This window comes from Bos mutus, chromosome 8 (assembly GCF_027580195.1).
Source record: "Bos mutus isolate GX-2022 chromosome 8, NWIPB_WYAK_1.1, whole genome shotgun sequence".
NCBI lineage: Eukaryota > Metazoa > Chordata > Mammalia > Artiodactyla > Bovidae > Bos > Bos mutus.
In genome coordinates, this window is record NC_091624.1 from 14,085,315 (window position 1) to 14,110,925 (window position 25,611).

Genomic DNA, 25,611 nt, shown 5'->3' on the forward strand with positions numbered 1-25,611 from the left:
CAAAATACTGAGCACATGTGCCCCAAAAGGAGTCCATGCGCTGCAACAAAACATCCAACATGATTCAGTGAAAATCTTGCATGCCACAACTAAGACCCATTGCGGCCAAAAAAAAAAGTTATTAGTAAATTAACTTGATTATGAAACTTGCTTCTCTGTATTGGATATTGTCTGAGAAGAATGTTTTCACAATGAGTGTGTGTTCGTTTTATAACCAAAGGGAAAAATAAAACTATGTTTATTTGGATGTGGGGAAGAGGCAATAGGGAAGAGAACATCTGAGCATATATTATGCCCCAGGCATAGCAATTATCTGATATCATTTAACCTGTTTGATTATTATTCCGCCTGGTGGGCTACATTCCATAGGGTCACATGGAGTTGGACATGACTGACGTGATTTAGCACGTAGCACACATCAATACACACGGACATCATGAGATGGTCAACACCGAAATCAGATTGATTATATTCTTTGCAGCCAAAGATGGAGAAGCTCTATACAGTTGGCAAAAACAAGACCAGGAACTGACTGTGGCTCAGATCATGAACTCCTTATTGCCAAATTCAGACTTAAATTGAAGAAAGTAGGGAAAACCACTAGACCATTCAGGTATGAACTAAATCAAATCCCTTATGATTATACAGTGAAAGTGAGAAATAGATTTAAGGGACTAGATCAAACTATGGACGGAGGTTCGTGACATTGTACAGGAGTCAGGGATCAAGACCATCCCCATGGAAAAGAAATGCAAAAAAGCAAAATGGCTGTCTGGGGAGGCCTTACAAATAGCTGTGAAAAGAAGAGAAGCTAAAAGCAAAGGAGAAAAGAAAAGATATAAGCATCTGAATGCAGAGTTCCAAGAATAGCAAGGAGAGATGAGAAAGCCTTCCTCAATGATCAATGCAAAGAAATAGAGGAAAATAACAGAATGGGAAAGACTAGAGATCTCTTCAAGAAAATTAGAGATACCAAAGGAACATTTCATGCAAAGATGGGCTTGATAAAGGACAGAAATGGTAGGGACCTAACAGAAGCAGAAGATATTAAGAAGAGGTGGCAACAATACACAGAAGAATTGTACAAAAAAGATCTTCATGACCAAGATAATCACGATGGTGTGGTCACTCACCTGGAGCCAGACATCCTGGAATGTGAAGTCAAGTGGGCCTTAGAAAGCATCACTACGAACAAAGCTAGTGGAGGTGATAGAATTCTGATTGAGCTCTTTCAAATCCTGAAAGATGATGCTGTGAAAGTGCTGCACTCAATATGCCAGCAAATTTGGAAAACTCAGCAGTGGCCACAGAACTGGAAAAGGTCAGTTTTCATTCCAATCCCAAAGAAAGGCAATGCCAAAGAATGCTCAAACTATCGCACAACTGCACTCATCTCACACGCTAGTAAAGTAATGCTCAAAATTCTCCAAGCCAGGCTTCAGCAATACATGAACCGTGAACTTCCTGATGTTCAGGCTGGTTTTAGAAAAGGCAGAGGAACCAGAGATCAAATTGCCAACATCTGTTGGATCATGGAAAAAGCAAGAGAGTTCCAGAAAAACATCTATTTCTGCTTTATTGACTATGCCAAAGCCTTTGACTGTGTGAATCACAATAAACTCTGGAAAATTCTGAAAGAGATGGGAATACCAGACCACCTGACCTGCCTCTTGAGAAATCTGTATGCAGGTCAGGAAGCAACAGTTAGAACTGGACATGGAACAACAGACTGGTTCCAAATAGGAAAGGGAGTACGTCAAGGCTGTATATTGTTACCCTGCTTATTTAACTTATATGCAGAGTACATCATGAGAAACGCTGGGCTGGAAGAAGCACAAGCTGGAATCAAGGTTACTGGGAGAAATATCAATAACCTCAGATATGCAGATGACACCACCCTGATGGCAGAAAGTGAAGAGGAACTAAAAAGCCTCTTGATGAAAGTGAAAGAGGAGAGTGAAAAAGTTGGCTTAAAGCTCAACATTCAGAAAACGAAGATCATGGCATCCAGTCCCATCACTTCATAGGAAATAGATGAGGAAACAGTGTCAGACTTTATTTTTTGGGTCTCCAAAATCACTGCAAATGGTGATTGCAACCATGAAATTAAAAGATGCTTACTCCTTGGAAGGAAAGTTATGACCAAACTCGATAGCATATTGAAAAGCAGAGACATTACTTTGCCAACAAAGGTCGGTCTAGTCAAGGCTATGGTTTTTCCAGTGGTCATGTATGGATGTGAGAGTTGGACTGTGAAGAAAGCTGAGCGCTGAAGAATTGATGCTTGTGAACTGTGGTGTTGGAGAAGACTCTTGAGAGTCCCTTGGACTGCAAGGAGATCCAACCAGTCCATTCTAAAGGAAATCAGTCCTGGGTGTTCATTGGAAGGACTGATGCTGAAACTGAAACTCCAATATTTTGGCCACCTCATGCAAAGAGTTGACTCATTGGAAAAGACTGATGCTGGGAGGGATTGGGGGCAGGAGGAGAAGGGGACAACAGAGGATGAGATGGCTGGATGGCATCACTGACTCGATGGACGTGAGTTTGAGTGAACTCTGGGAGTTGGTGATGGACAGGGAGGCCTGGAATGCTGGGATTCATGGGGTCACAAGGAGTCAGACACGACTGAGCGACTGAACTGAACTGAACTGAACTGACACATCAATAAGGAAACTGAGGCCAAAGCAGTTAATTGACTTGCCTAAGATCAGGGCACTCTCTTTATATGTGATGGAGCACAGGTTTTTTAAAATAGTGATAAAACATACAAAACATAAAATTTACCATTTTCACCATTTTAATGAAAAAATATCCCTATTCTGGGCTTTCCGGGTGGTGCTAGTGGTAAAGAACCCACTTGTCAAAGAAGGAGACCTAAGAGATTCTAATTCAATCCCTGGGTTGGGAAAGTCCCCTGGAGGAGGGCATGGTAACCCACTCCAGTATTCTTGCCTGGAGAATCCCATGGACAGAGGAGCCTGGCAGGCTACAGTCCATGGGGTCGCAAAGAGTCAGGCATGACTGAAGGGGCTTAGCACGTGCACACACATCCCTCTTCTCTTGTAGGGATATACCACACTATGTTTACTCATTCATCTGTTGATGAACATTTGGCTTGTTTCCACATTTTAGCTAATGTGTATAATGTTGCTATAACATTAGTATACAAGCAGTCATTTGAATCCCTGTTTTCAATTAGTTTGGGTATATAGACCAATTAGTGGAATTGCTGGAACATAAAATAATAATATGCTTAACTATTTTCCATGTCTGCTCCATTTTCCATTCCCTACCAGCAATATACAAAGTTTCTAAAGTTTCCATGTCCTCATCAACATTCATTTTCTGTTTTGTCTTGTTTTATTATAGCCATCCTATAGGTGTGTAGTGTTTGTCTCATTGTGGCTCTGATTTGCATTTTCTTGAGACCTTTTAGAACTAACACCCAAAAAAGATATCCTTTTCATTATAGGGGACTGGAATGCAAAAGTAGGAAGTCAAGAGGTACCTAGAATAACAGGCAAATATGGCCTTGGAGTACAAGACAAAGCAGGTCAAAGGTTGACAGAGTTTTGCCAAGAGAACGCACTGGTCACAGCAAACACCCTCATTCAACAACACAAGAGAAGACTCTACATGTGAACATCACCAAATGGTCAATACTGAAATCAGATTGATTATATGCTTTGCAGAATATTCTTTGCAATTATATTAACGCATATTAAAGATGCGTTAAAGTGCTGCATTCAGTATGCCAGCAAATTTGGAAAACTCAGCAGTGGCCATAGGACTGGAAAAGGTCAGTTTTCATTCCAATCCCAAAGAAAGGCAATGCCAAAGAATGTTCAAGTGAAAGTGAAAGTTGCTCTGTGTGTCTAACTCTTCGTGGCCCCATGGACTGTATAGTCCCTGGAATTCTTCAGGCCAGAATACTGGAGTGGGTAGCCTTTCTCTTCTCCAGGGGATCTTCCTAACCCAGGGATCAAACCCAGGTCTCCTGCATTGCAGGTGGATTCTTTCCCAGCTGAGCCACAAGGGAAGCCCAAGAATAATGGAGTGGGTAGCCTATCGCTTCTCCAGTGGATCTTCCCAACCCAGGAATCAAACCAGGGTCTCCTGCATTGCAGGCAGATTCTTTACCAACTGAGCTATGAGGGAACCCAAGAATGTTCAAACTACCACACAATTGCACTCATCTCACATGCTAGCAAAGTAATGCTCAAAATTCTCCAAGCCAGGCTTCAACAGTACATGAACTGTGAAATTCCAGATGTTCATGCTGGATTTAAAGAAGGCAGAGGAACCAGAGATCAAATTGTCATTGAAAAAGCACAAGAGTTGCAGAAAAACATCTACCTCTGCTTTATTGACTACGCCAAACCTTTGACTGTGTGGATCACAACAAACTGTGGAAAATTCTGAAAGAGATGGGAATACCAGACCACCTGACCGTCCTCCTGAGAAATCTTTGTGCAGGTCAAAAAGCAACAATTAGAACCGGACATTGAACAACAGACTGGTTCCAAATCGGGAAAAGAATACATCAAGGCTGTATACTTTCACCTTGCTTATTTAACTTATATGCAGAGTATATCACGCGAAATGCCAGGCTGGATGAAGCACAAGCTGGAATCAAGATTGCCGGGAGAAATATCAATAGCCTTAGATATGCAGATGACACCATCCTTATGGCAGAAAGGGAAAGAGAACTAAAGAGCCTCTTGATAAAAGTGAAAGAGGAGAGTGAAAAAGTTGGCTTAAAACTCAACATTCAGAAAACTAAGATCATGGTATCTGGTCCTATCATTTCATGGCAAATAGATGGGGAAACAATGGAAACAGAGACTTCATTTTGGGGGGCTTCAAAATCATTGCAGATGGTGACTGCAGCCATGAAATTAAAAGACACTTGCTCCTTGGAAGAAAAGCTATAACTAACCTGGATCGCATATTAAAAAGCAGAGACATTACTTTGCCAGCAAAGCTCTGTCTAGTCAAAGCTATGGTTTTTCCAGTAGTCACGTATGGATGTGAGAGTTGGACTATAAAGAAAGCTGAGTGCCGAAGAATTGATGCTTTTGAACTGTGGTGTTGGAGAAGACTCTTGAGAGTCCCTTGGACTGAAAGGAGATCCAGCCAGTCCATCCTAAATGAAATCAGTCCTGAATATTCATTGGAAGGACTGATGTTGAAGCTGAAACTCCAATACTTTGGCCACCTGATTCAAAGAACCAACTCATTTGAAAAGACCCTGATGCTGGGAAAGACTGAAGGCAGGAGGAGAAGGAGGATGACAGATGATGAGATGGTTGGATGGCATCACTGACTCGATGGACATGAGTTTGAGTAAGCTCTGGGAGTTGGTGATGAACAGGGAAGCCTGGCATGCTGCAATCCATGGGGCTGCAAAGAATCTGACACAACTGAGCAACTGAACTGAACTGAACTGACTGAATGATTAATGATGTTGAGCATCTTGCTATGTGTTTATTTGGCCATCTGCTTACCTTCTTTCTTTTAGAAATGTCTTTTCAAATCCTTTGCCTATTTTTGAATTGGGTTGTTTTTATTGAATTTTAGTTGCCCTCTATATATTCTGGATATTACTTCCTTATCAGGCACATAGTTTGTAAATATTTTCTCCCAAACTGTAGGCTGTCTTTTTGCTCTTTCTTTTAAAAAAAAAATATTTATTTATTTGGCTGCACTGGGTCTTTTCTTTTCCCCCACTTATTTCTTTATTTTTGGCTGTGCTGGGTCTTTATTGGTGCACAAGGGCTTTCTCTGCTTTTGGTGAGCAGGGGCTACTCTTCATTGTGGTGCTCAAGCTCCTCTTCTTGTGTCTTTTCACTCTTTTGATAATATCCTTTGATTCACCAAAGTTTTTCATTTTGAGGGATGCCAATTTATATATATTTTTTTCCTTTTTGTCTTGTGCTTTTGGTGTCATAACCAAGAAAGCACTGCTGAAGATTTTTCTCTATGTTTTCTTCTAGGAGATGTCAAATGACAAAAATAATACAACTTAGTAATGAGTTTGCTGTCCTTTATTCAATGGAAAATAATCAATAGATTGGGGAGTATAGTGTCTACTGCAGTGGGACATCTTTCCTGAGAGATTTTGGGCAAGAGTGAGTTTTATAAAGTTTCTGCAGAGGCAGTGCTGAAACAGGATGTGATTGGCTAAGAGGTCAGGAAGTTTCTTATGAGGCCAGCAGGTCTTATTTTCCAGGTAACATAACTAGACAAAGCTGAGCTGGAAGATTTTGATATGTATGTGAGGTTTCTTTAACTAAGAGGTGTTACCCGTAGGTGCCGGCTGGCTTGGGTTTAGATCTGTGACATGAGCCAGGCCCCTGAATTTGTTCATCACCTCCACTGTATAATCATAAGGGGATTTGATTTAGATCATACCTGAATGGTCTAGTGGTTTTCCCTTTCTTCAATTTAAACCTGAATTTTGCAATAAGCAGCTGAAATCTGAAATCCAATGAATATTTACTGGAAGGACTGCGGCTGAAGCTGAGGTTCCAATACTTTGGCCACCTGATACGAAGAGCTGACTCATTGGAAAAGATTCTGATGCTGGGAAAGATTGAAGGCAAAAAGAGAAGAGGCCAGCACACATTGAGATGGTGAGATAGCATCACCAACTCTGGACATGAATTTGAGCAAACTCCAGGAGATAGTGAAGGACAGGGAAGCCTGCAGTCCCTGGGGTCGCAAAGGGTCCGACACGACTCAGTGACTGAACAACAGCAAGCAGACCCCTGAAGAGGCCTACATTTTGTGGGTCTTGATACACCAGTTACCTTTGTAAGAGCTAGTTTTTTCAAAAGTTTTATTTGTTCTGGCCATGCAGGGTCTTCGTGGCTGTACATGGGCTTTGCTCTAGTTGCAGTGAGCAGGGCTGCTCTCTAGCTGCTGTGCTTGGGCTTCCCGTTGCACTGGCTTCGCTTGTGATGCACGGGCTTTAGAGCTTTGGCTCAGTAGTTCTGGCACATGGGCTTAGCTGTCCTGTGGCATGAAGGATCTTCCTGGACCAAGGATCGAACTCGTGTCCCCTACATTGGTTGGCAGGTTCTTAGCCAATGGACCACCAAGGAAATCCTGTCCAAGTTTTATAGTTTTGGTTTTCCTGTTTAGGTCTTTGATCCATTTGGAGCTGATTTTCGCATACGGTGTAACATTAAGGGTCCAAGTTCTCTCTCTTGCATGTAGATATGGAGTTTTCCCAGCACTATTTGTTGAAAACACTGTCCTTTCCCACTTGAATGGTCTCGGCACCCTTGTTGATGAGAATTTGGAATCTACCTCTGCAAGGCTTCATGAGTTATGCTTTTTTGTAGTACAGCGTGTGCCCCAGCTTTCTCAGAAGCAGTCTTTCTCTCTCTTTCCCAATCCGGAAGGGACTGTCACAGGCCAGCCCTGGAGAGCCCCTTACATGCCTCCCTGGTCAAATGAGAAAGCCTCGGGCATCACCCAAAGCCAGCGCTGCTCCCTGTGGCTGCCACACCAGCTGACCCAACCTGGCTCCAGGACTGCCCAGACCGGTTTCCAGGGTTTCTGTTCACTGAGAGCTGGTTCCCTGGCCACAGTGGTGGTGTTTTTTCACTCTTTCTCTCTCTGGCTGTATTTCTTCTCGAATTCCACCCTGCACCCCCACCTTTCTCTCTCTTTTCTCTCCCCTCCCAGTCCCTGCCTGGCCGCTACCAATCCCCAGGCCAAAGGCCCAGGGTCCCTGACTTCATTTCCACTCCCATGCCCAAGACTTTGGGACCCTTTCCAGCCCTGGGCCCCCTGCCAGGCCAACCAGGCTGTGACCCAGAAGTTTCTATTTATTTAAGACATAAAATTATCGATAATTACGTGACCAGAAATGCTAACAATAACACTTCACATTTATTGGGTACTTCCCAGACATAGTTGACATACCGTGTCATTTATTCCGCACAATAGACCCGTGAGGTTGTTACTATTATTATGTCCTGTTAACAGATGAGAAACTAAGGCGGGAGGGCTCAAATTCAGTGCCCAAGGTCACACTGCAAGTAAGTGGCACAGTCAGGATTCAAACACCACCTCCAATAAATGTTTCTGGGCTGGACTGTCTGATACACCTCCTGGTTGGTGACCATGGCCATTTAATGAACATCTATGTGTACCAGCCTGTGTGTGTGTGTGTGTGTAAGACAGAGCAGTGATGGAGAGAGAGAGAGAAAGAGAGAGAATATTCTCCAAGGCCCTGGGAGAAGAAACAACCTTCCCAAGGCCAGGGGATGATGGAGAGGTAGAATTAGGTCTCAGAATTAGTTTTCAAACTCCAGACCTTTCAATATCCAATGGGCATTGGTCCTTTTATCAAGGGAGGAGGGCAGGTTGGGACAGAAAGCCAGTGACAGAGGTAGCTTGTAATGAAAGTTCTTGAGCACATCCCAGGACCCCTCACCTGGAAGCCTCCCCCTTCATCAGGCCTGGCTCTGTGTTCCATCTCTGTCTTTCCCGCACCTCCTGGATGGACCCCCTGATACAGCTTTCCTAGCAGGCTCAGGCCTGCCTGGGTCTGAAGAAACTCCCCCAACCAGGCCAGCACAGGGCAGGGAATGAAGAGATAAACAAGACATGGTTTCACCTTTGAAGCACTCCCCATCTGGGAGGAGAGGGGACTCACCAGCCTGTAACCTAGGAGTCAAGTCCTCTGACACCCGCTTCTTTGGCCCCCAAAGCCCATCCATCACCACATCACACTGGGGTTCCTCCTGATTACCTCTCAATCCTGTCCACTTTCTCCATTCTAATCCAAGCTGTCATCTATCTGTAACTACTAAGGGCTGCTAGCCCTTAGCACAGGGAGGCTGCCCAGTTTATGTGGCAGAGGGAGATGCAGATGGCACTGTGAGATGACAGAGAAAAGGGGAATCCACCAGATCTCTTAGAGAGGGTCAGAAAGGGCTTGACTGAGGGGCCCATCGGGTTCTGAAGGTTGAATAAGAGTTTGCAGGTGGGGAGGTGGGAAGACATATTTGAGGGCCATAGGATTCACGTGTAAAAATTATTTTGTCTGTGCTGGGTCTTCACTGTCTCCAGGTACACGGCCTTCTCTTGTTACGATGTGCAGGCTTCGTTGTCCCATGGCACGTGGGATCTTAGTTTCCTGATTTGGGACCAAACCCGTGTCCTTGTACTGGAAGGTGGATTCTTAACCACTGGACCACCATTGAAGTCCCAGATTCACATATAAAATCTTGAAGGTCACCTTAGGGTATGTGAAGAATGGCAGTAATTTAGAATTCATGACAGGGGGTGGTGGGAAGGGACAGTGGGGCTGTGGGGGCAGGCAGGGCCGATGGACACCTTTGCCCTATAGATTATGAGGAGTCCCTTAAGGTCTCCAAGGAGGTGGGGGAGGGAGCTCCGGCTGAAAATTCATTCAGCCTCTTCAGCAAATACAGTCTGGCTAAAGATTTCTATGTGGAATTTGTCCAGATAAGAAATACAGATGGCCCCAGGCCTCCGTCTAGGCGCCTGGAACTCTATCATTTTCACCAGCGTCCCTTGTCATTAGCTTTATTGAAAGATAGAAATAGGGAGATGACTCAGCCCTTTGCCATTTGAGGAATAGTCACTTTAGGGGCTGAGTAAGTAGTGGACTGGAGAGGGAGAGCCTTCAGGGGAGGCTGTGCAGTGGTCTGGGAGAGTCAGGTAATGGCAGTGGAAGAGTTGGGGTTGAAGGGGAATGAGGGCTGGAAGTTTCTAGCTTAGATGGATTGGCAGAGAAAGGCCCTCCCCTCCTCCCCTCCAAGGAAGTTCTCCTGGCCACGTCTTCTCTGGTCTCCACCTTAAGAAGAGGGGAATTAATCTGATTGGTCAGATTCCAGGATGATGCTTAGGTCAGGTTTACTTATGCGTAGCGGGGTCACCAAGCATCAAAAAGTCACACAAGAATGTGACTCTCTTCCCTTCACCCACACCTTAATAAACTTGCCTTTGCTTCTGCAGGCAGCTACTAACCAGAAGGGAGAAACAGGGTCAAAACAAAGGAGGGCTGGGGAGAGGCCCTCTTTCAGACTGGGCCCTGGGCTCCATCCCAGCTTGATCAGAGAGCCCCGGGTGCTGGGCAGGTCCAGTACAACAAAGCACAGCCTGCACCTCCTGCCATTGCCCTGGGTGCCTGTTTCCCTTGGGAATCTCTGGGGCAGAGTGGGGAGTGGCAGGGCAGGTCTGCAGTGGCTGCCATCTTAATATGCTCCAAACCCTGCCTTTATTCTAACAGCTTAGTCCAAAGGGAGGGACAGGCTAGGGAAGAGGGTGGCAAAGGGAAGAGAGAGGGTGTTGTCTTAAAGGTCAGAAACTGGCTCTAGGGAGTAAAGAGGAACAGGGGCCCCTCCCAGTGAGTCAGTGAGGGCAGGAGTTGCGGGGAAGGGCCAGGTTTCAGTTTAGAGAGGGCACTGAGGGAAGGATGCAAGCCAGCCAAATAGCCCTGGGATCAGGGGCTCCCATCCCAATACATGGCTGCGTACCAGCTACGTAACCTCAGTCCCACACTTCTTCAAGCCCTGGGTTCCCCAGCTGTGAACTGAGGCTAAGAACACCACACAGCCGGGATTGTCTGGCAGGGTCATTAAATGCAGTCATGTCTGTGACAGCGCTTAATAAGCCATAAACCTCTGCACAGCATAAAGACGTGTTATTCTTTTTATTATTCCCTTGGGAATAAAAAGCAGGGTGCCTCTGATAAACATTTGTCAACTCTTAGCTCCACCCAGCTTCTCTCTAATCAGCCTTCCCTCCAGCTTAAAAAAAATGCATTTATTCCTTCCCGCCAAACATCCTCTATAGGTTTGCTCAATGATACTCCTTTACCCCTTCGGTCTTTCCCTCTCCACATGCCTCTTCCTTTAAAAACATTTTTTTAATTTTTGGCTGCACTGGGTCTTTCTCTTGTTGTGGTGAACAGGGGCCACTCTTCCTCTGGTGCGTGGGCTTCTCGTGGCAGTGCTTCTCTTTTGCAGAGCACAGGATCTGGGCACTTGAGCTTCAACAGTTGCAGCACATGGGCTCAGTAGCTGCGGTGCACGGGCTTAGTGGCCCCGAGGCATGTGGAATCTTCCAGACCAGGAATCGAACCCATGTCCCCTGCATCAGCAGGTGGATTCTTATCCACTGTGCCACCAGGGAAGCCCACCTTTTTTCTCCTAATATGTAATGATCTCCCCAATATTAAAATTAGAGCCATCCCCCCCCCCAAATTTTCTTTGGTCTCCTTGCCCCTTCTAGCAACTGCCGTATTCCCTTCTTTTTTGAGCCTTATATTTTCACAGAATTTTGCAATTTATAAAGCCTTTTCTTTTTTGCACCTGTTATCTATCTTGTCCTATTATTATTAAAACAAAACAAAACTCATTTAGCAGATGAGAAAGTATCAGATGAGGATCCAGCCGTCCTTGTTCTTCCTTTGATACCTCACTGCCTGCCTTTGATACTAAGCCTTCAAGATGAGTGGCCTGGATCTACTATCTCCATCTCCCTGCATCCATCATATAATCCATTCTCTGCTTCCACCACTGGACTGCCCTCAAGGCCACAAGGGACAATGTCTCCTCCCCAGCTGGCCCAGTCCAGAGGCCCCTCACAGACCTCATGCCTCTTAAACCTTCACTGGCATGCATCTGACCCTACCCACTAGCTTCTCTTTCTTCAAGTTCTGTCTTTCCTTGGCTTGAACTAGGGCTTGACAGCTACAACAGGGAAGGAGGTGATGGGGAGGGTTCCTTTTGTGTCTGTGCTTCCTGTGCCTTGGTTGTGTGATGTTCAGCCAAGTGGGTCATGGAACCCCCACTTTGGAAATCTGCTTTCAGGCTGTGCTCTGAGCTGTGGAAGGATTTCAAAAGCACATCCTACCACCATAGCAGCTCAGTTACCAAGGTCTTTCCCCCAAAGAACAAGTTACCTTGGTTTTGACCAACTTGGCAGAAGATGGGTTTTTGAATCAATGGCAAACAGGATCAAGTCATGACTTGGCTGGGCCTGGGAAGGCTAATGTCAGAAGCCTGGGATGAGAAAAAGGGTCACTACTTGGACCCAATAGGAGTGGATCAGGGACCACAGAAATGAGCCCAGGCATAGGTGATGCCCTCTGACCAGTCCATTCTAAAGATCAGTCCTGGGTGCTCTTTGGAAGGACTGATGCTAAAGCTGAAACTCAATACTTTGGCCACCTCATCCAAAGAGTTGACTCATTGGAAAAGATTCTGATGCTGAGTCTTTTAGGGATTGGGGGCATGAGGAGAACGGGATGATAGATGAGATGGCTGGATGGCATCACCGACTCGATGGATGTGAATTTGAGTGAACTCTGGGAGTTGGTGATAGACAGGGTGCTGCAATTCATGGTGTGCTGCAATTCATGGGGTCGCAAAGAGTCGGACATGACTGAGCGATTGAACTGAACGGAACTGAACTGATGGGTGATGAGGTAGAGGTGATGTCTAGTTCTGCACTGTCTGATATAATGACTTCTAATGTGGCTCAGTGGTAAAGAATCTGCCTGCCAATGCAGGAGACACAGGTTCCATCCCTGGGTTGAGAAGATCCCCTGGAGAAGGAAATGGCAACCCACTCCAATATTCTTGCCTGGGAAATCCCATGGACGGAGGAGCCTGGCGGGCTACAGTCCACACAAAAGAGTCAGACACGACTTAGTGACTAAACAACAAAAACAAATCAGGTTTACATTTAAATTAAAATAAAATAAAATTAAAATTTTAGTTCCTTAGTCACACTAGCTTTCTTGTAAGTGCTCCATAGTCACATGTGGCTAGGGGCTGCCATGTTGGACAGCACAGATATATTAATAGAATGTTTCCATCATTGCAGAAAGTTCTATTGGACAGCACTGATTTTAGACCATTGGGTAGAAAAGAATCAAAGGTAACCAGTTGGCTAAGAGAGAATAAGAGACAAGGAAGCACATGAGGAATGTTAAATAATAAGTGGTTACATCTGAGATGAAGGCAGGGAGGTAACAAGGCTGGCAAGCACTATGAAAGTGCTCCCCTCTGTTCTCTGTGGGCATCGCTAGCGTCTGAATGTTGGGGCTATTACATCAGAGCCATGTGGGTCTCCCCAGAGCGGGGTGCACATCCTTCAGGGAAGAAATGGGTCCTCAGATAGGGTACACATGCCAGGGTGGGCGTCAGGGAAGGCGGACCACTCCTGTTTCTCTCCAAATGTTGATCTCTTGAGTCTAGACACGGGGCCAGGCAATAGATGTTTGGAATGCAGATCTAGGGATTAGATGTTGAGAAGGAAGTCAGAAATAAGATTTGAGCAGGGTAAAAGGATTGGCTAAAAATATAAATTTGGGACTCAGTTGTAGTCACCCAAAAGTCCTTTCATCACTGCCACTTCTGAACCTAAAAGTTTAGATGAGTTATTAACTCTTCATTTATTTCTGTAAATTCAGTGATGAGCATTGCTTTGCTAATTATTTGCTTGGAGATGAGTCCTTTAAAGAATGAACAAAGTGGGAGTGCCTATTCAAAATAATGCTTATGCCTCATGTTCAGGAAAGAGAACAAATGAAGCCAAGGAACCTGGGACCTGGAAAAATCTTCATTCTGTTTTGATTCACTTATTAAACTGTAAATTCCAAGGAGTAGCTTCAGGCATGGCTGGATCCAGGTAGTCTAAACCTGAACTTTCACCAGAAAACTATGTGCTTTGGCTATGCTTCTCTCTGTGTTGTTGTCCCCAAAGAAAGAAAAAGGACTCAAGGCTGGCAGAAACCACAGCTGCCCACAACACAGTCTTTAATTAATGATAGCTATTATTGTGAAATCATAGCAGAAAGACTAAGCCAACATTTACAAACACTTGGAAGAGTGGGCAGGGCTTTGTGAGGCATAGTAACGTCTCAGTAAATGTTTATGGAAAAAAAATTACAAGGGAATAAATAGGAGCATACATTCAAGTGTAATCTTGTTCTATGGGAAAAGAAAAAGAGTCTGAGGGAATGAGGGCATAATTTTATTGAGTCTAGGAAATGAGCCAGGAAACAAAGGCTAAGGATAAATGGCACATTTCTGAGAGGAGTTTCTTGCTTAGAGACAGGGCTAAGGGCTGTTTAATTAACACATAAGACTACTATGGAGGAAGGGTCCATGTAAGGAGCTCCCCAAGGTTTGCTACTCTGGGAGTAGGGATGGGAAGGAAGCTAGGAGGTTCTCATGAACCTGAGGAGGTGGACAAAGAAGTGGTGGCTGAAAGATTCCCCTGGCTGTCTAGTGGTTAAGACTCTGTGCTTCCACAGCAGGGGGCACAGGTTCGATCCTTGGTCAGGGAAATAAGATCCCACGTGCCGCTTAGTGTAGCCAAAAATTAAACAAAATTAAAAACGAAACCAGTGTTGTACACATGAAACTTATATGTTTTATATAAACTTTATATTGATGTATATAAGCTTATATAAATCAATGTCACCTCAATAAAAATAAAATTCAAAAAACTGGTGGCTGATCTTTAATGATGAGAAGGCAAAAAGTGACTCTACGGGTCAGCTTCCAAAGTGTCATGACATTGAGAAACTCAAGCTAATGCTTGTGGCCAAGGAAAGGACCTGGAATTTAAATGTAGACTCTTTCTTGAGAACTTCAGCTCAAGATGGTTCTAGACAGGAACACAGGTAAAATACTAACTGATAGTTTGAAGACCAAAAGGCCCATAAAAGAGCGATGTGTTGGCAAACTAGAAACATGTGCATTTCTGGTCCATTTTCATTGAGCAGAGAGGTCTTCAGTTCAGTTCAGTCGCTAAGTCGTGTCCGACTCTTTATGACCCGATGGACTCGGCCTCCCTGTCCATCACCAACTCCTGGAGTTTACTCAAACTCATGTCCTTTGAGTCGGTGATACCATCTGACCATCTCATCCTCTGTTGTCCCCTTCTCCTCCTGCCTTCAGTCTTTCCCAGCATCAGGGTCTTTTCAAATGAGTCAGTTCTTCACATCAGGTGGCCAAAGTATTATAGGCCTTCTCAGAGAGGGTCTGAGAAATGGCAATTAAAATTTCTGAAGGGCTGGTACAGAGCTTGGATAAGAGGGAAGGAATTTTTATGGTCTAAAATGCCAAGATGAAGAAAGAGCAATCACTGAAATAGATAGCACTGTGAACAGACAAAATGCAACCTTACTATTCAAATGTGGAAATTCTGGGGAGGAAACTTGACTAACGTGAGATTTAATCAAAGAAAGTCCTGAGACTCTGTTTCTCCTCTGTGTGGTGGGGAAAATAGTGCTTAAATCACTATTGCGGGGACTTCCCTGGTGGTCCAGTGGCTAAGACTCTGCACTCCCAATAGAGGGGGCGCAAGTTCAATCTCTGGTCGGGGAGCTAGATCTAGATCACAACTAAAGATCCTGAGTGCTACAGCTAAGACTCGGCACAGCCAGATAAGTAAATAAATTTTTTTTAAAAATCACTATCGGGATGAAGACTGAATGAGATCCATTCAATCAGTGAGGTGACGGTGCCCAGGACAGAGAAGGTACAGGTAAAATGAACGCAATCTAGATATGACATGGTATTGTCAGTAGCACTTGGGAGCTGGAGTCAGGAGAGGTGAGTGTGAGTCTGGACTCTACTCCAACCTTCATTTTCTCCATTTCTAAAAGGCAAAAGTAATACTTACCCCACGGGCTATTACGACAATGAAATCTGATCCTGCATTCATTCAACAAGCATTTATTGAATGCTGATTATTTGTCAGGCAGCAGGCTAGGTGCTGGGTGGGGATACAGTGATGAATAAGAAAAAAACTCCTGTCTTCATGGAGCTCAGCATTTAGTGGAGAGAAGGACAGAGGATACGTAGGAACTGAATGACAGTTCCTTTGAGAGGGATGGCACTGTGACAATGCCAAGAGGCTTGGGAAAATGTAGTGTACCAACCTAACATGATTTAACCCTGCACTTGTATGAGTCTCCTTATCACTGCTGGAATAAATCACCATCACCTTAGGGGTTTAAAACACAAGTGCATTATCTTACAGTTCTGAAGGTCAGAAGTCAGAGTCAGATTTTACAGGCTGCATTAAAAACCAAGGCTGTGTTCCTTCTAAAATATACAGGATAATCTGTTCCGTGCCTCTTCCAGCTTCCAGCCTCTGCCTGCACTCCTTGACTCCTGGACGCATTGCTCTGACTTCTGCTCCCACTGCCACATCACTTTCTTTGTCTCCGACTCCCCTGTCTCCTTTTACAAGGGCCTTTGTGATTAAATTGGTCCTACCCAGTTAACCCAGGATAACCTCCCCACCTCAAATTCCTGAATTTATAAGGAATATCTGTGAAGTCCCTTATGCCATGTACAGGAACATATTCAGGAACAGGTTCTGGGGACTGAGATGTGAATATCTTCAGAGGGCCATTATTCAGTCTACCAGAGCACTTCTGGGCTATAGAGTAGGAAATGGGCTACCCTTATAAACCGTAAGCAGACTGGGTCCCCTTTGAACACGTTTGCTGACAGTATTCTATTAAGTCTTGGTAGTGGGGGTGGGGGTGGGGAGAGGAGCAGAGTGGGTATTGGAAGTCTGACTGCAGGTGCCCCCTCAGAATACACTGTCACCAGGTAGATCCCTGTAGAGTCGTAAGAGAAACATCAGGCAACAGGGGAGGGCACTGGCTGCTGCCACTCAGGAGCTCTGAGACCTCAGGCAAGGATGTTACTTCTCTAAGCTCCAAACTCCACCTAAGTCAATGGGGATAAACAGAACTATCTAGAAAGGTTAAAATGAGGGTAATGAAAATACCATCCATGAAATCACCTAAGACCGTGCCTGATCCTCAGTAAACGTCGATTTTGGAATACCTCCTGAATTCATCCTTCTCTTTCTCTTTCCCCTTTGCTGTGGCCACTGCCTCTGTCCAGGTCTCTCAGAAACCACCACTGCTTGCCAATCATGCCACATGCCTCAGCCTGGCAGTGGTTAGGAGCAACAGCTTTAAATCCCAGCAAACGAGCCCCTATTTGAAATGAAATCTGGAGCAAGTCTCTTAAGCTCTCTAAGCTTCAATTTCCTCCTCCGTACAATGGGGATAAAACCATTTATGGAACCAGGCTGTCCTGAGGATTTAGGAGATGATGAATGAGAAGGGCTTAGCACAGTGTCAGGCACACACAGAAGCAAAGTAGTGCTGTTCTCAAGAGGCCTGACCTTCTTTCAACCACAATGGACAACCCACTTCTTCTTGAACCAGTCCCTGAACTTGTATACCTGGGGGGCATTGTTTATAAACATTTCCTTTGCCTCCAATATTCTCCGTGTATCCTCATAGACTACCTCCTAACGCCTCAGTTCTACTCTGCTTCTCAGTAACTTCTTCAGCCCTTACTACTCTTAAAAGTTGTGGCTATTTATGCAGGCCTCTGTGGATGGCAAAGAGTCGGACAGGACTGAGCGACTGAGCACACACGCACGCACACTTCCTCCATACTGGACACGAGTTCCTTGAGGAAAGGTGTTTCTCTGCGTAGTCCATTGGGAAAGTACACTTCTCCTAGCCTGGCCTCAATTTCCTTATCTGGAATGTGTCCATAGGACTGGAATAGCAGAAAGGGCTCTTTCAGCTCTGAGATTTTAAACTGACAGAACTTCAGTTGTGGGGACCTGGTAGATTACCTAGTCCACCCCCATCCTTTTCCAGAAGGGGAAACTGAGGGCCTGGCAGGGCCTTCGCTTCCTGCGTTTTTCTTTCTGGCCTCTCGGGCATGGCTCCCCTGAGGGCATGCAGCCCAGGTTTACAAACTAGGCAAGGGGAGACTCGGGCGTCTTCAGGGCTCAGGGCGCCGGAAACACGTGTGTGCTCACCTACGTGTACACACGTGAGCACACCTACAGCAGCAGGGGGCGCTCGGGCCGGCAGGGGGCAGCACAGACTCGGTTTGCAAATACCCGGCGCAGCCCCGAGGGAGGAGGGCGTGCTGCAGTCCCGGCGGCGGCGGCGGCGGCGGCGGCGGCAGCGGCGGCTGGAGGTGCAGCCTCCCAGGTGGGAGGCGGGGGCTGCGGGCGCAGGAAAAGGCGCCTGGGGAGCGGGTACTCGGCGGGGCCTCCTCGGGCCCGGGCGCGGCGAGTGGGAGCGAGCGCGCCAGGAGCACGCAGGCGCCCTGCTCCGGCTGGCCCTCGGCCGGCTCGCGGCGCGGGAGCAGCCGGCAGCCCGCCCCCGCGCCCCCCGCAGCCCCCCGGGCCGCCCGCGGCCGGCCGTCGGGAGCAGCCCCTCGGCCGCGAGCGCAGGCCGCCGGCCCGGCAGAGCGCGTGGCGGCGGAGGCGGCGGCGGGACGGCTGCCTGGCCGCCCCGAGCGCGCCCTCCCGCCCGCGGCCACTCGCAGTCGGCGCTGGCCGGGCCGGCGCGCCCCGCAGGCATCCGGAGCGCGGCCTCGGCCTCGGCGGGAGCGAGCCCCGGGCCGCAGCCGGCGGGAGGAGGCGCGGGCGGGCGCTGGCACTGACGGCGTCGCGGGGCACTCCCGGGCGGCGGCGCAGCGGCAGCGGCGCAGGGGGCGGAGGCAGGGGACGCCCCCAGCCAGGATGCTGCGGTTTCTGCGCCGGACCTTTGGCCGCCGCTCCATGCAGCGCTACGCGCGGGGCGCGGCAGGGCGCGGGGCCGCCGGGCTGGGGGACGAGCGCGACGGGGGCCCGAGGGGGGGCCCGGCCGCCGCTGTCTCCACGCTGCCCGCCGCGCCCGGGGGCAGCGTGTTCCCGGCCGGCGGCGGGCCCCTGCTCACGGGCGGCGCGGCCGTGCACATCTCTGCCGCCGGAGCCTCCAAGGCCACCCTCTACTGCCGCGTCTTCCTGCTCGACGGTACCGAAGTGAGCGTGGACCTGCCGGTGAGTGACGGAGCCGGTCCGGGCCACTGGCACCCCGGGGCTCGTGGGGCAGTTCCCTTCCCCCGATGCTCCCCTCTGGGGAGCTCCCCTTGTACCTCTCCGGGATCCCCTCCCCCTTCTGCGCGCTTTCCTAGTCCTGTTCCCTCTCCGGCCACCCCATTCTGGTCTCTTCCGGGGGCCCCCATCCCTGGCCCGCGCCCCCTCAAGTCCCAAGTCCCCGCCCCCTGGCGCGGGTGACTGTTGTTCCCCTTCGGTCCCTGAGGTGCCTGCAGCGGCCTTCTTGGTGCTGGGCTGTCGTTTAGAGAATGTCAAAACAAGGCGGGGCTGCCCCGGGGTAGCCCGCTTGCCCCCACAGACTCGCCACCAGGCCGTGGTGGGAAGGCAGGGGAGGAGAAGCCCCCTCGCCTGCTGGCCGGCAGGTGCCCCAAGTTTGGGGGGGAGTCAGGGGAGTATTTCTGCTCTCTCCAGTCCCCATCTGGGCGCTCCCCACCCCTTCATCCCATCCTAAACAGCCCCTCTGGCCCGCTGCTTCACAGGGGGTTGGGCGACTTGGGAGCTAACTGGAGAATCTACTCTCGCTGATCGGGTCAACTTTGCAGCGGCAGAGCCCCCTTCTGGGCCGCTGGGAGTCGGCCCCCGGGCCTGGGGCGCCGGACTTTCCCCGGGGACTGTGCGTGGAGCCGCGGAGGCACCCCAGGGCGGCTGCGCCGCGGCCTCAGCCCGGGCCACCCGCCCACAGGTGGTTGCACCCCGCCCCCTGCAGCGGAGAGCTCGGCTGGCGCTGCTATCCCCGCCAGGGCGTCCGGCCACCAGCGGGTCTTTCTAGCCCAAGGGGCCAGATCTGATCAGATCGAATCCGCACATTAGTGGGGCGCCTACTGTGCACCCGGCGCTGCGGCAGACGTTGCCTTTGGGAATCTTTGGGTGTGACTGAGGACACAGTAACGGTTGAGCTTTAGATGAATGTTACAGATCGTCCCGAGGGTTTCAAGCGGGGCGGGCAGAATAACATACCGGGACTTCTAAAGAAAGCATTCAGACCTTCTCGGGTGGGGGAAATTGGACGTCAGGAGAGAACTGGCTGGGAACCTGTAAGGGTTTTAGATGGGAAAATCAGAGTCTGCCTGGCCTGCGGTTTAATGTTTCCTTGTGTTAGGTTTAATTTTGAGACAGTTTCAGTTTATGGCGATTTTATTTTTGTGGTTCCTGGTGCTCTCCATAGGATATCATTTTGTTACGATAATACCCTTCGGGGGCCTTTTTATTCATGGAAAAGGAGCCAACATTCCAGTGCTCAGAGCAGTTGTCTTTAAAATAGTATTAAAATGTTACTGTTTTTCCAAGACTGGGCTCTCCAGCTTTTTATTCAGCTGGGAGAGGAGGCTTGAAAAAGGGGAGGGGGGCGGGCCGAGCCGAGTGGAGGAGAGGTGAGTGGGTTGCTTCTGGAGCGGGCAGCTGGTGTGTGGAGAGGATGTGGCGCGTTCTGCATCTCAGATCTGCGAAAGGAATGCTCTGGTTGGGAACTTTGACAACGCTCACTGCTGATGATTTTCTTGTCTGTTCCCCCAAGATGATTCGTTTATAAAATGTATTGCTTCTGTCAGGTTTCTGCGACAGGTTTAAGTGGTGTTCCTGAGATGAAAAATGCAAACCCAGTAAAAATGCATGCGTGGTGAATAGACCCAAACAGGTACCCAGATGAACAGGTTGGGATGCAAAGGCTGACTTACCTCAGCTGGTGGAGCCCTGGCCTAGCGTGGGGGAGGCAGGTTTTGCATCCTAAAGGTTTCTTCACTTAATTAAAGGCTACTTGACAGAAGAATTAACTAGGTTTTCTTACAATGGCAGATTTCTTTCCTTTTTGTAAAAAAAAAAATTTTATTTATTATTTATTTTTGGGTTACATTGGGTCTTACCTGCTGCTTGGGTTTTTATCTAGTTGCAGAGAGAGCAGTGGGGGGAGGGGGCTGCTCTTCACTTGCGGTGTGCAGGCTTCTAGGTGCGGTGGCTTCTCTTGTTGGGGAGCACAGGCTCTAGTGTTGGCTTCTAGCTGCGGTGGCTTCTTTTGTTGGGGAGCACAGGCTCTAGGCGCACGGGCTTCAGTAGTTATGGCATAGGGGTTTAGTTGCTCTGCGGCATGTGGGATCTTCCCAGACCAGAGATCGAACTTTGGCAGGCGGATTCTTATCCACTGTATCACCAGGGACGTCCAATGGGATGCCTTAAGATGTTATTTAGTGAACCTCCAATTTTATTTATATAGACATGCATATAATGTATATGTGCCGCCCAAAGGCAGGTCCAGAGCAAATGTTGGGTTTGGTCATCTGTGCCCTTGCTTGGGGAGGAAAGATGGAGAATTCACCAGTGAGCACAGCTCATTGACTGGAAGATTTATTCTGTGTGAGAGCTGCATCACAGTCTCCCACAGTCATCTTCAGAGTTTCAGTGCCAGTAACGAACTCTCAGTTACAGCATGGGCTCCAAGCAGCCGGGTCTCCATAAAGCTGTAGCATCTGTGCTCCTTCTCAGCCCCATTTCACCAGGCTCACTTTTTATGCTGTCCTTTTTTGGCATTTAGTCCCCCTGGTCATTATTCTCGTCTCCTGCATTCCTGAATTTTTACCGCTTCTTGGGCCCTGGGATGGCTTTGTGGCCTGGTACACCGGATTTACCTTTGACCGCCATCTCCCTAAGCTGGATTTTCTGTCTCCAGTCACTTGCTCAGGCACAAAGCACACTTGCCAGGCTAACTATGGCTCTTTTGTAATTAAAACTCTCTGGTGGTGGTAGCGTCATGCATTCTCCGCTCAGCATACTAACCATGCTCAGGCATTGTCATAAGCCGTTTTATTAGCCCTAGTCAGGAGGCCCGTGTTCCAGAAGTGCCTCAAACACAAGGCCCTCAGTGGGATTGTGCTGGGGCACCTTGGTTTTCAGCTGGGCTGTGGACCCAAAGGTGAATGAGAGGTGGCCTTGAGGCCCTTGAGAAACGCAGGCAGCAGTGTGTCTTTTTCCTGTAAGTGATGCTGAGCTCACAGGCTCACCAGATAGGGTGCTGGGGATGGATGAATCAGGAGGACTTCCTGGAGACTTTGATTCTTGTGGCTCTAGGATCTCAAATCCAGTGCCCCTTATGCATTTTTAGACTCCCTGTTGTTTCAGGGAGTCAGCCACTTCTTGGCCATGCCACGGCCCCGCTGTTATATATAACAAAGGAAGAAGCAGCTGTAATTGTCTTCTCCAGTGATGCTTCCCTGATGGAGCCTGGAGCCCCCTTCCCCAGGTGGTGGGTCTCATCCTCTGGCACGCCTGTGTGTTCTTAAGCTTTGTTGGGATCTTTGGGGGAAAAAAAGAATCCATCTATAATGGGCAATCTGGAGTGGGCTTCCTGTGCCAGCCCAGCTCCCAGAGGAGGCCTTGGCCCACCATACAGGCCAGAGTGCCCCTCCAGAGCCACTCCTCTTCAGAAACCTGGGTGCTGGCTCAGAAGGTGCGTCCCCCTCCAAGGCCAGGCCCCAGCCCTCAGGTGTGGTCTGGCCAGCAGGGCAGGACTCCCTCGGCCTGCCCCAGACTCTTCCCTTCTGTTAATGCCGCTGAAGATCCCATTAGTGTGTTTGGCAGCGGCACCCGCTGTTGACTCATATTAGCTCTCTGTTGACTAAATCCCTGGCATCGCTTTTGCTCGTGCGGCTGTTGCTCAGCCCCGTCTCCCCCCTCCCTTGCATGCGCAGGCTTCCAGCAGCTCTGTGTGGAGAGCCAGGAAGGGGTGTGGCTGGCTGGTTAGCGCTCCCTCCCATGCCCTGCAGGGCATGCCTCGTTGGCCAGTAGGGGGTTTGGCGCAGCTGCTCTCACCGTCTCTGAGCTCAGTGTGGACTTGGGTGGTACAGGGCAAGCACAGAGAGTTTCAGGGTGGGAATGTGCACATTTGAGTTGCGCAGTCTGGCTGCGCCATCCTTGAACCTTGATTTTCTGGTCTTTAAAATGGGAGGATTATATGTCTAAAAGGATATGAAAAGGCCTTAGGAAGCAGCAGGGTGCTGAAGGGTTGCTGGTCGGCTGTCATCTCACACACATCTCTGTGCCTCCTCTTTGGCCTATGAAAAGGGATTGGGAAATTTTCTAGAAATGAACATTAAAAAAAAAAAGGGGTAGGAATCCCTGGTGGTCCAGTGGTTAGAACTCTGAACTTTCACTGCCAAGGGCCTGGGTTTGATCCCTGGTCAGGGAACTAAGATCCCATAAGCCGCGTGGCTTGGCCTAAAAAAAAAAAAACCATGCCAGGAAGGCTAAGCGTTGCTTGGCTCTCCCTTATTGGAAATTGGAAACAAGTTTCACTTTGAATGAGAAAAGAATGCTACCCTCCCACGCCTACTCCCTGGTGGCTCAAATGGTAATGAATCCATCTATAGTGCAGGAGATCTAGGTTCAATCCCTGGGTCAGGAAGATCTCCTGGAGAAGGGAAGGGCAGCCCACTCTAGTGTCCTTGCCTGGAGAATCCTATGGACAGAGGAGCGTGGTGGGCTATAGTCCATGGGGCTGCAAAGAGTCGGACTAAGTTACTAAGACTTTCACTTTTCACCCCCCACTTACACCCCCAGATAGAAAAATGCCGGTCCTTAGAATTTCAGGACTGGAACCTCAGACCCAACAGAACATACATGATACAACATGAAGATTGTATGTCTAGAAGGGACCCTAGACAACACATATCCACCCATCGTATGTATGGAATACAGAGGCCTGGGGATATAAAGTGACTCCCTTGGTCACTCAGTGAGGAGGAGTCAGGTGCATCTTTGGGAACCACTCTCGCCTTTGGAGATGTGTAGGATCAGCAGTAAGGTGGCTGGCCCGAGTCCTAACACAGCATCATGGCAGGGGGCCAGATATGTTCTGGGCATTTACCTAAACAACGGGAAACTCCAGCAAAAGGGTTCTCTAACTTCAGTGTACACAAAGAGTGCATCTGGGATTTTCTTGTCTCCAGTTCAGCTGTGCAGAGCTCACCTGCAGAATTTCTGATTAGTTTAGGAAGCTGGACTTTGAATCGGTACCTTGGGCATGCAAGTCACAACCTTTGAAAAACACTGGCTCTGAACTGTGAGAGCAGAGGGCAGCCGCACTGTGCATTAAAAAGGGCTTCAGACAATGAGGATGGGAGCAGCAGCCTCCAAGCTGGGGGTTGGTAGGCTCACACTTGCACTTTAGGGAGCCCATCTTTGCCACCCCAGAGTGAAGGTTGGGCTGGGAGAGGGAATGGGGACCATTCCCTCTCTGGAGACAGTTCCGCTGTGCAGTAATCCAGGTGAGGGGTGATGAGGGCCTGGGGTGGAGAAGGGACTGAGTGCTGGTGCGTTCCCGGAGGTGGGGCTGTTGATTGAGTGTGGGGGAAGTGAGGAGTGGGGTCTAACTTGGAGGACAGGGGTATCTTCAGTCTCAGGTGTGGGAAGAAATGGAGGACCACATAAGACCCATGAGAAGGCAGCTCCTCATCTCCACTCACTCCTGAGGTCCCTGATGCCATGAACACCCTGCCTTATCCCAGACTTCAGGCGGCTGCTTTTTCCTCCTTGTGAGGGCTGGTAATGACTCAAGGTGGCCCTCCAGGGCTTACCCTGCTCGCACCCATCCTGGACTATGAATGAGGCCGTGGGGGCCCTCGGATGACTGTGTCATGGGTTTATGTATTTTTAAAACATACCTTTGTTTTCAAAGGAGGGCAGGTGGGGAAGAGGAGAAGGCAGGAGAGGTGGATGGTGACCATCCCAAGTGGGACAGAGGTGACCTCGCTTAACTCCGGTTCCTCACTTGCCGGATTGTCGGTGTTAATATGCAGGGTGGGGGTGTCTGCCAGCCTCTCCAGCACCAGGAACATGACCCTGCACAAGTCCAGGACAGAACAAATATTAACTGGTTAAGAGCTTTCACATGTATAATCTCACTGAGTTCTGTTTCTAGTGCACTGTTGTGGATGAAGGCGCAGGTCTGTTTAATTCTGAAATAGCAAAAGATTGTGGTGGGAGTCGGGTCGGTGATACAGGGAGATAGCCTTTCTCCTACATTCTTGCATAGGGACTTAGAAAAAACTCCACTCCATCACCGCAGAAATCCTCCACCCACAACTTGTCCTCAAAACCCGTGTCCCATCTTTCTCCATGGCCTGACTCCTGTCTCCAGCCTCCTCCATGCTGCCCAGAGTGTTTCTTCTGCAGGAATCTGGTTCTTTGCTGGGGCTTCCTCCTCGGGCCCATGGCAGCTGCCTGCAGGCAGGGTCAGCTGCTGATTCATCTTGGTGGGTTTTTGTTTTTTTTTTTTTTTTTGGTGGTTGGCATGTGTTTTCCTCCCCCACTTGCATTTCACAGGAGAACACGTTGGCAGCAGAAAGATTAGAAAATATAGAGATGGAGGAGAAGTTAAAAACATCTAAAATCTCATCAGAGATAACCACTTTTAAAACTGTGGTGTGTGTGTGTGTCCATCTGTACTTTTCTCTTTGTTTTTAGTTCTGAATATGTTATTTAAAACGATGAATTTATATGGGTTGATAACAGTAAAGTCTCTTTCCCCACCTCTACAGCACAATTGAATAGGGAGCTAGACCCCAAGTTTGGGCCTCTTTAGGGTGGGACCCTTCTGCCCCTACTACTTTACAGCCCCTGGGATCCTTAGCTGGGGCGGGAGCTCCCTGTGGCCATCTGAGCTGTACGCTACCTAATGCCTGG

General features: G+C 48.5%; 1 protein-coding gene across 10 annotated transcripts in view; it reads left to right on the top strand.

The window, feature by feature from the left end:
- The first annotated feature begins 18,453 nt into the window (after positions 1-18,453).
- EPB41L4B (erythrocyte membrane protein band 4.1 like 4B) overlaps positions 18,454-25,611 on the top strand; it is a 138,807-nt gene continuing 131,649 nt past the window's right edge. For 3 of the 10 annotated variants that reach the window (XM_070375145.1, XM_070375149.1, XM_070375141.1), the window contains exon 1: positions 18,457-18,885. In XM_070375145.1, coding sequence (XP_070231246.1) covers positions 18,586-18,885 — 300 coding nt within the window. In that variant the 5' untranslated portion in view covers positions 18,457-18,585. Of the gene's footprint in view, positions 18,886-25,611 lie in introns of all 10 variants that reach the window. The other 7 variants (XM_070375140.1, XM_070375142.1, XM_070375147.1 and 4 more) reach the window with 5 other exon arrangements.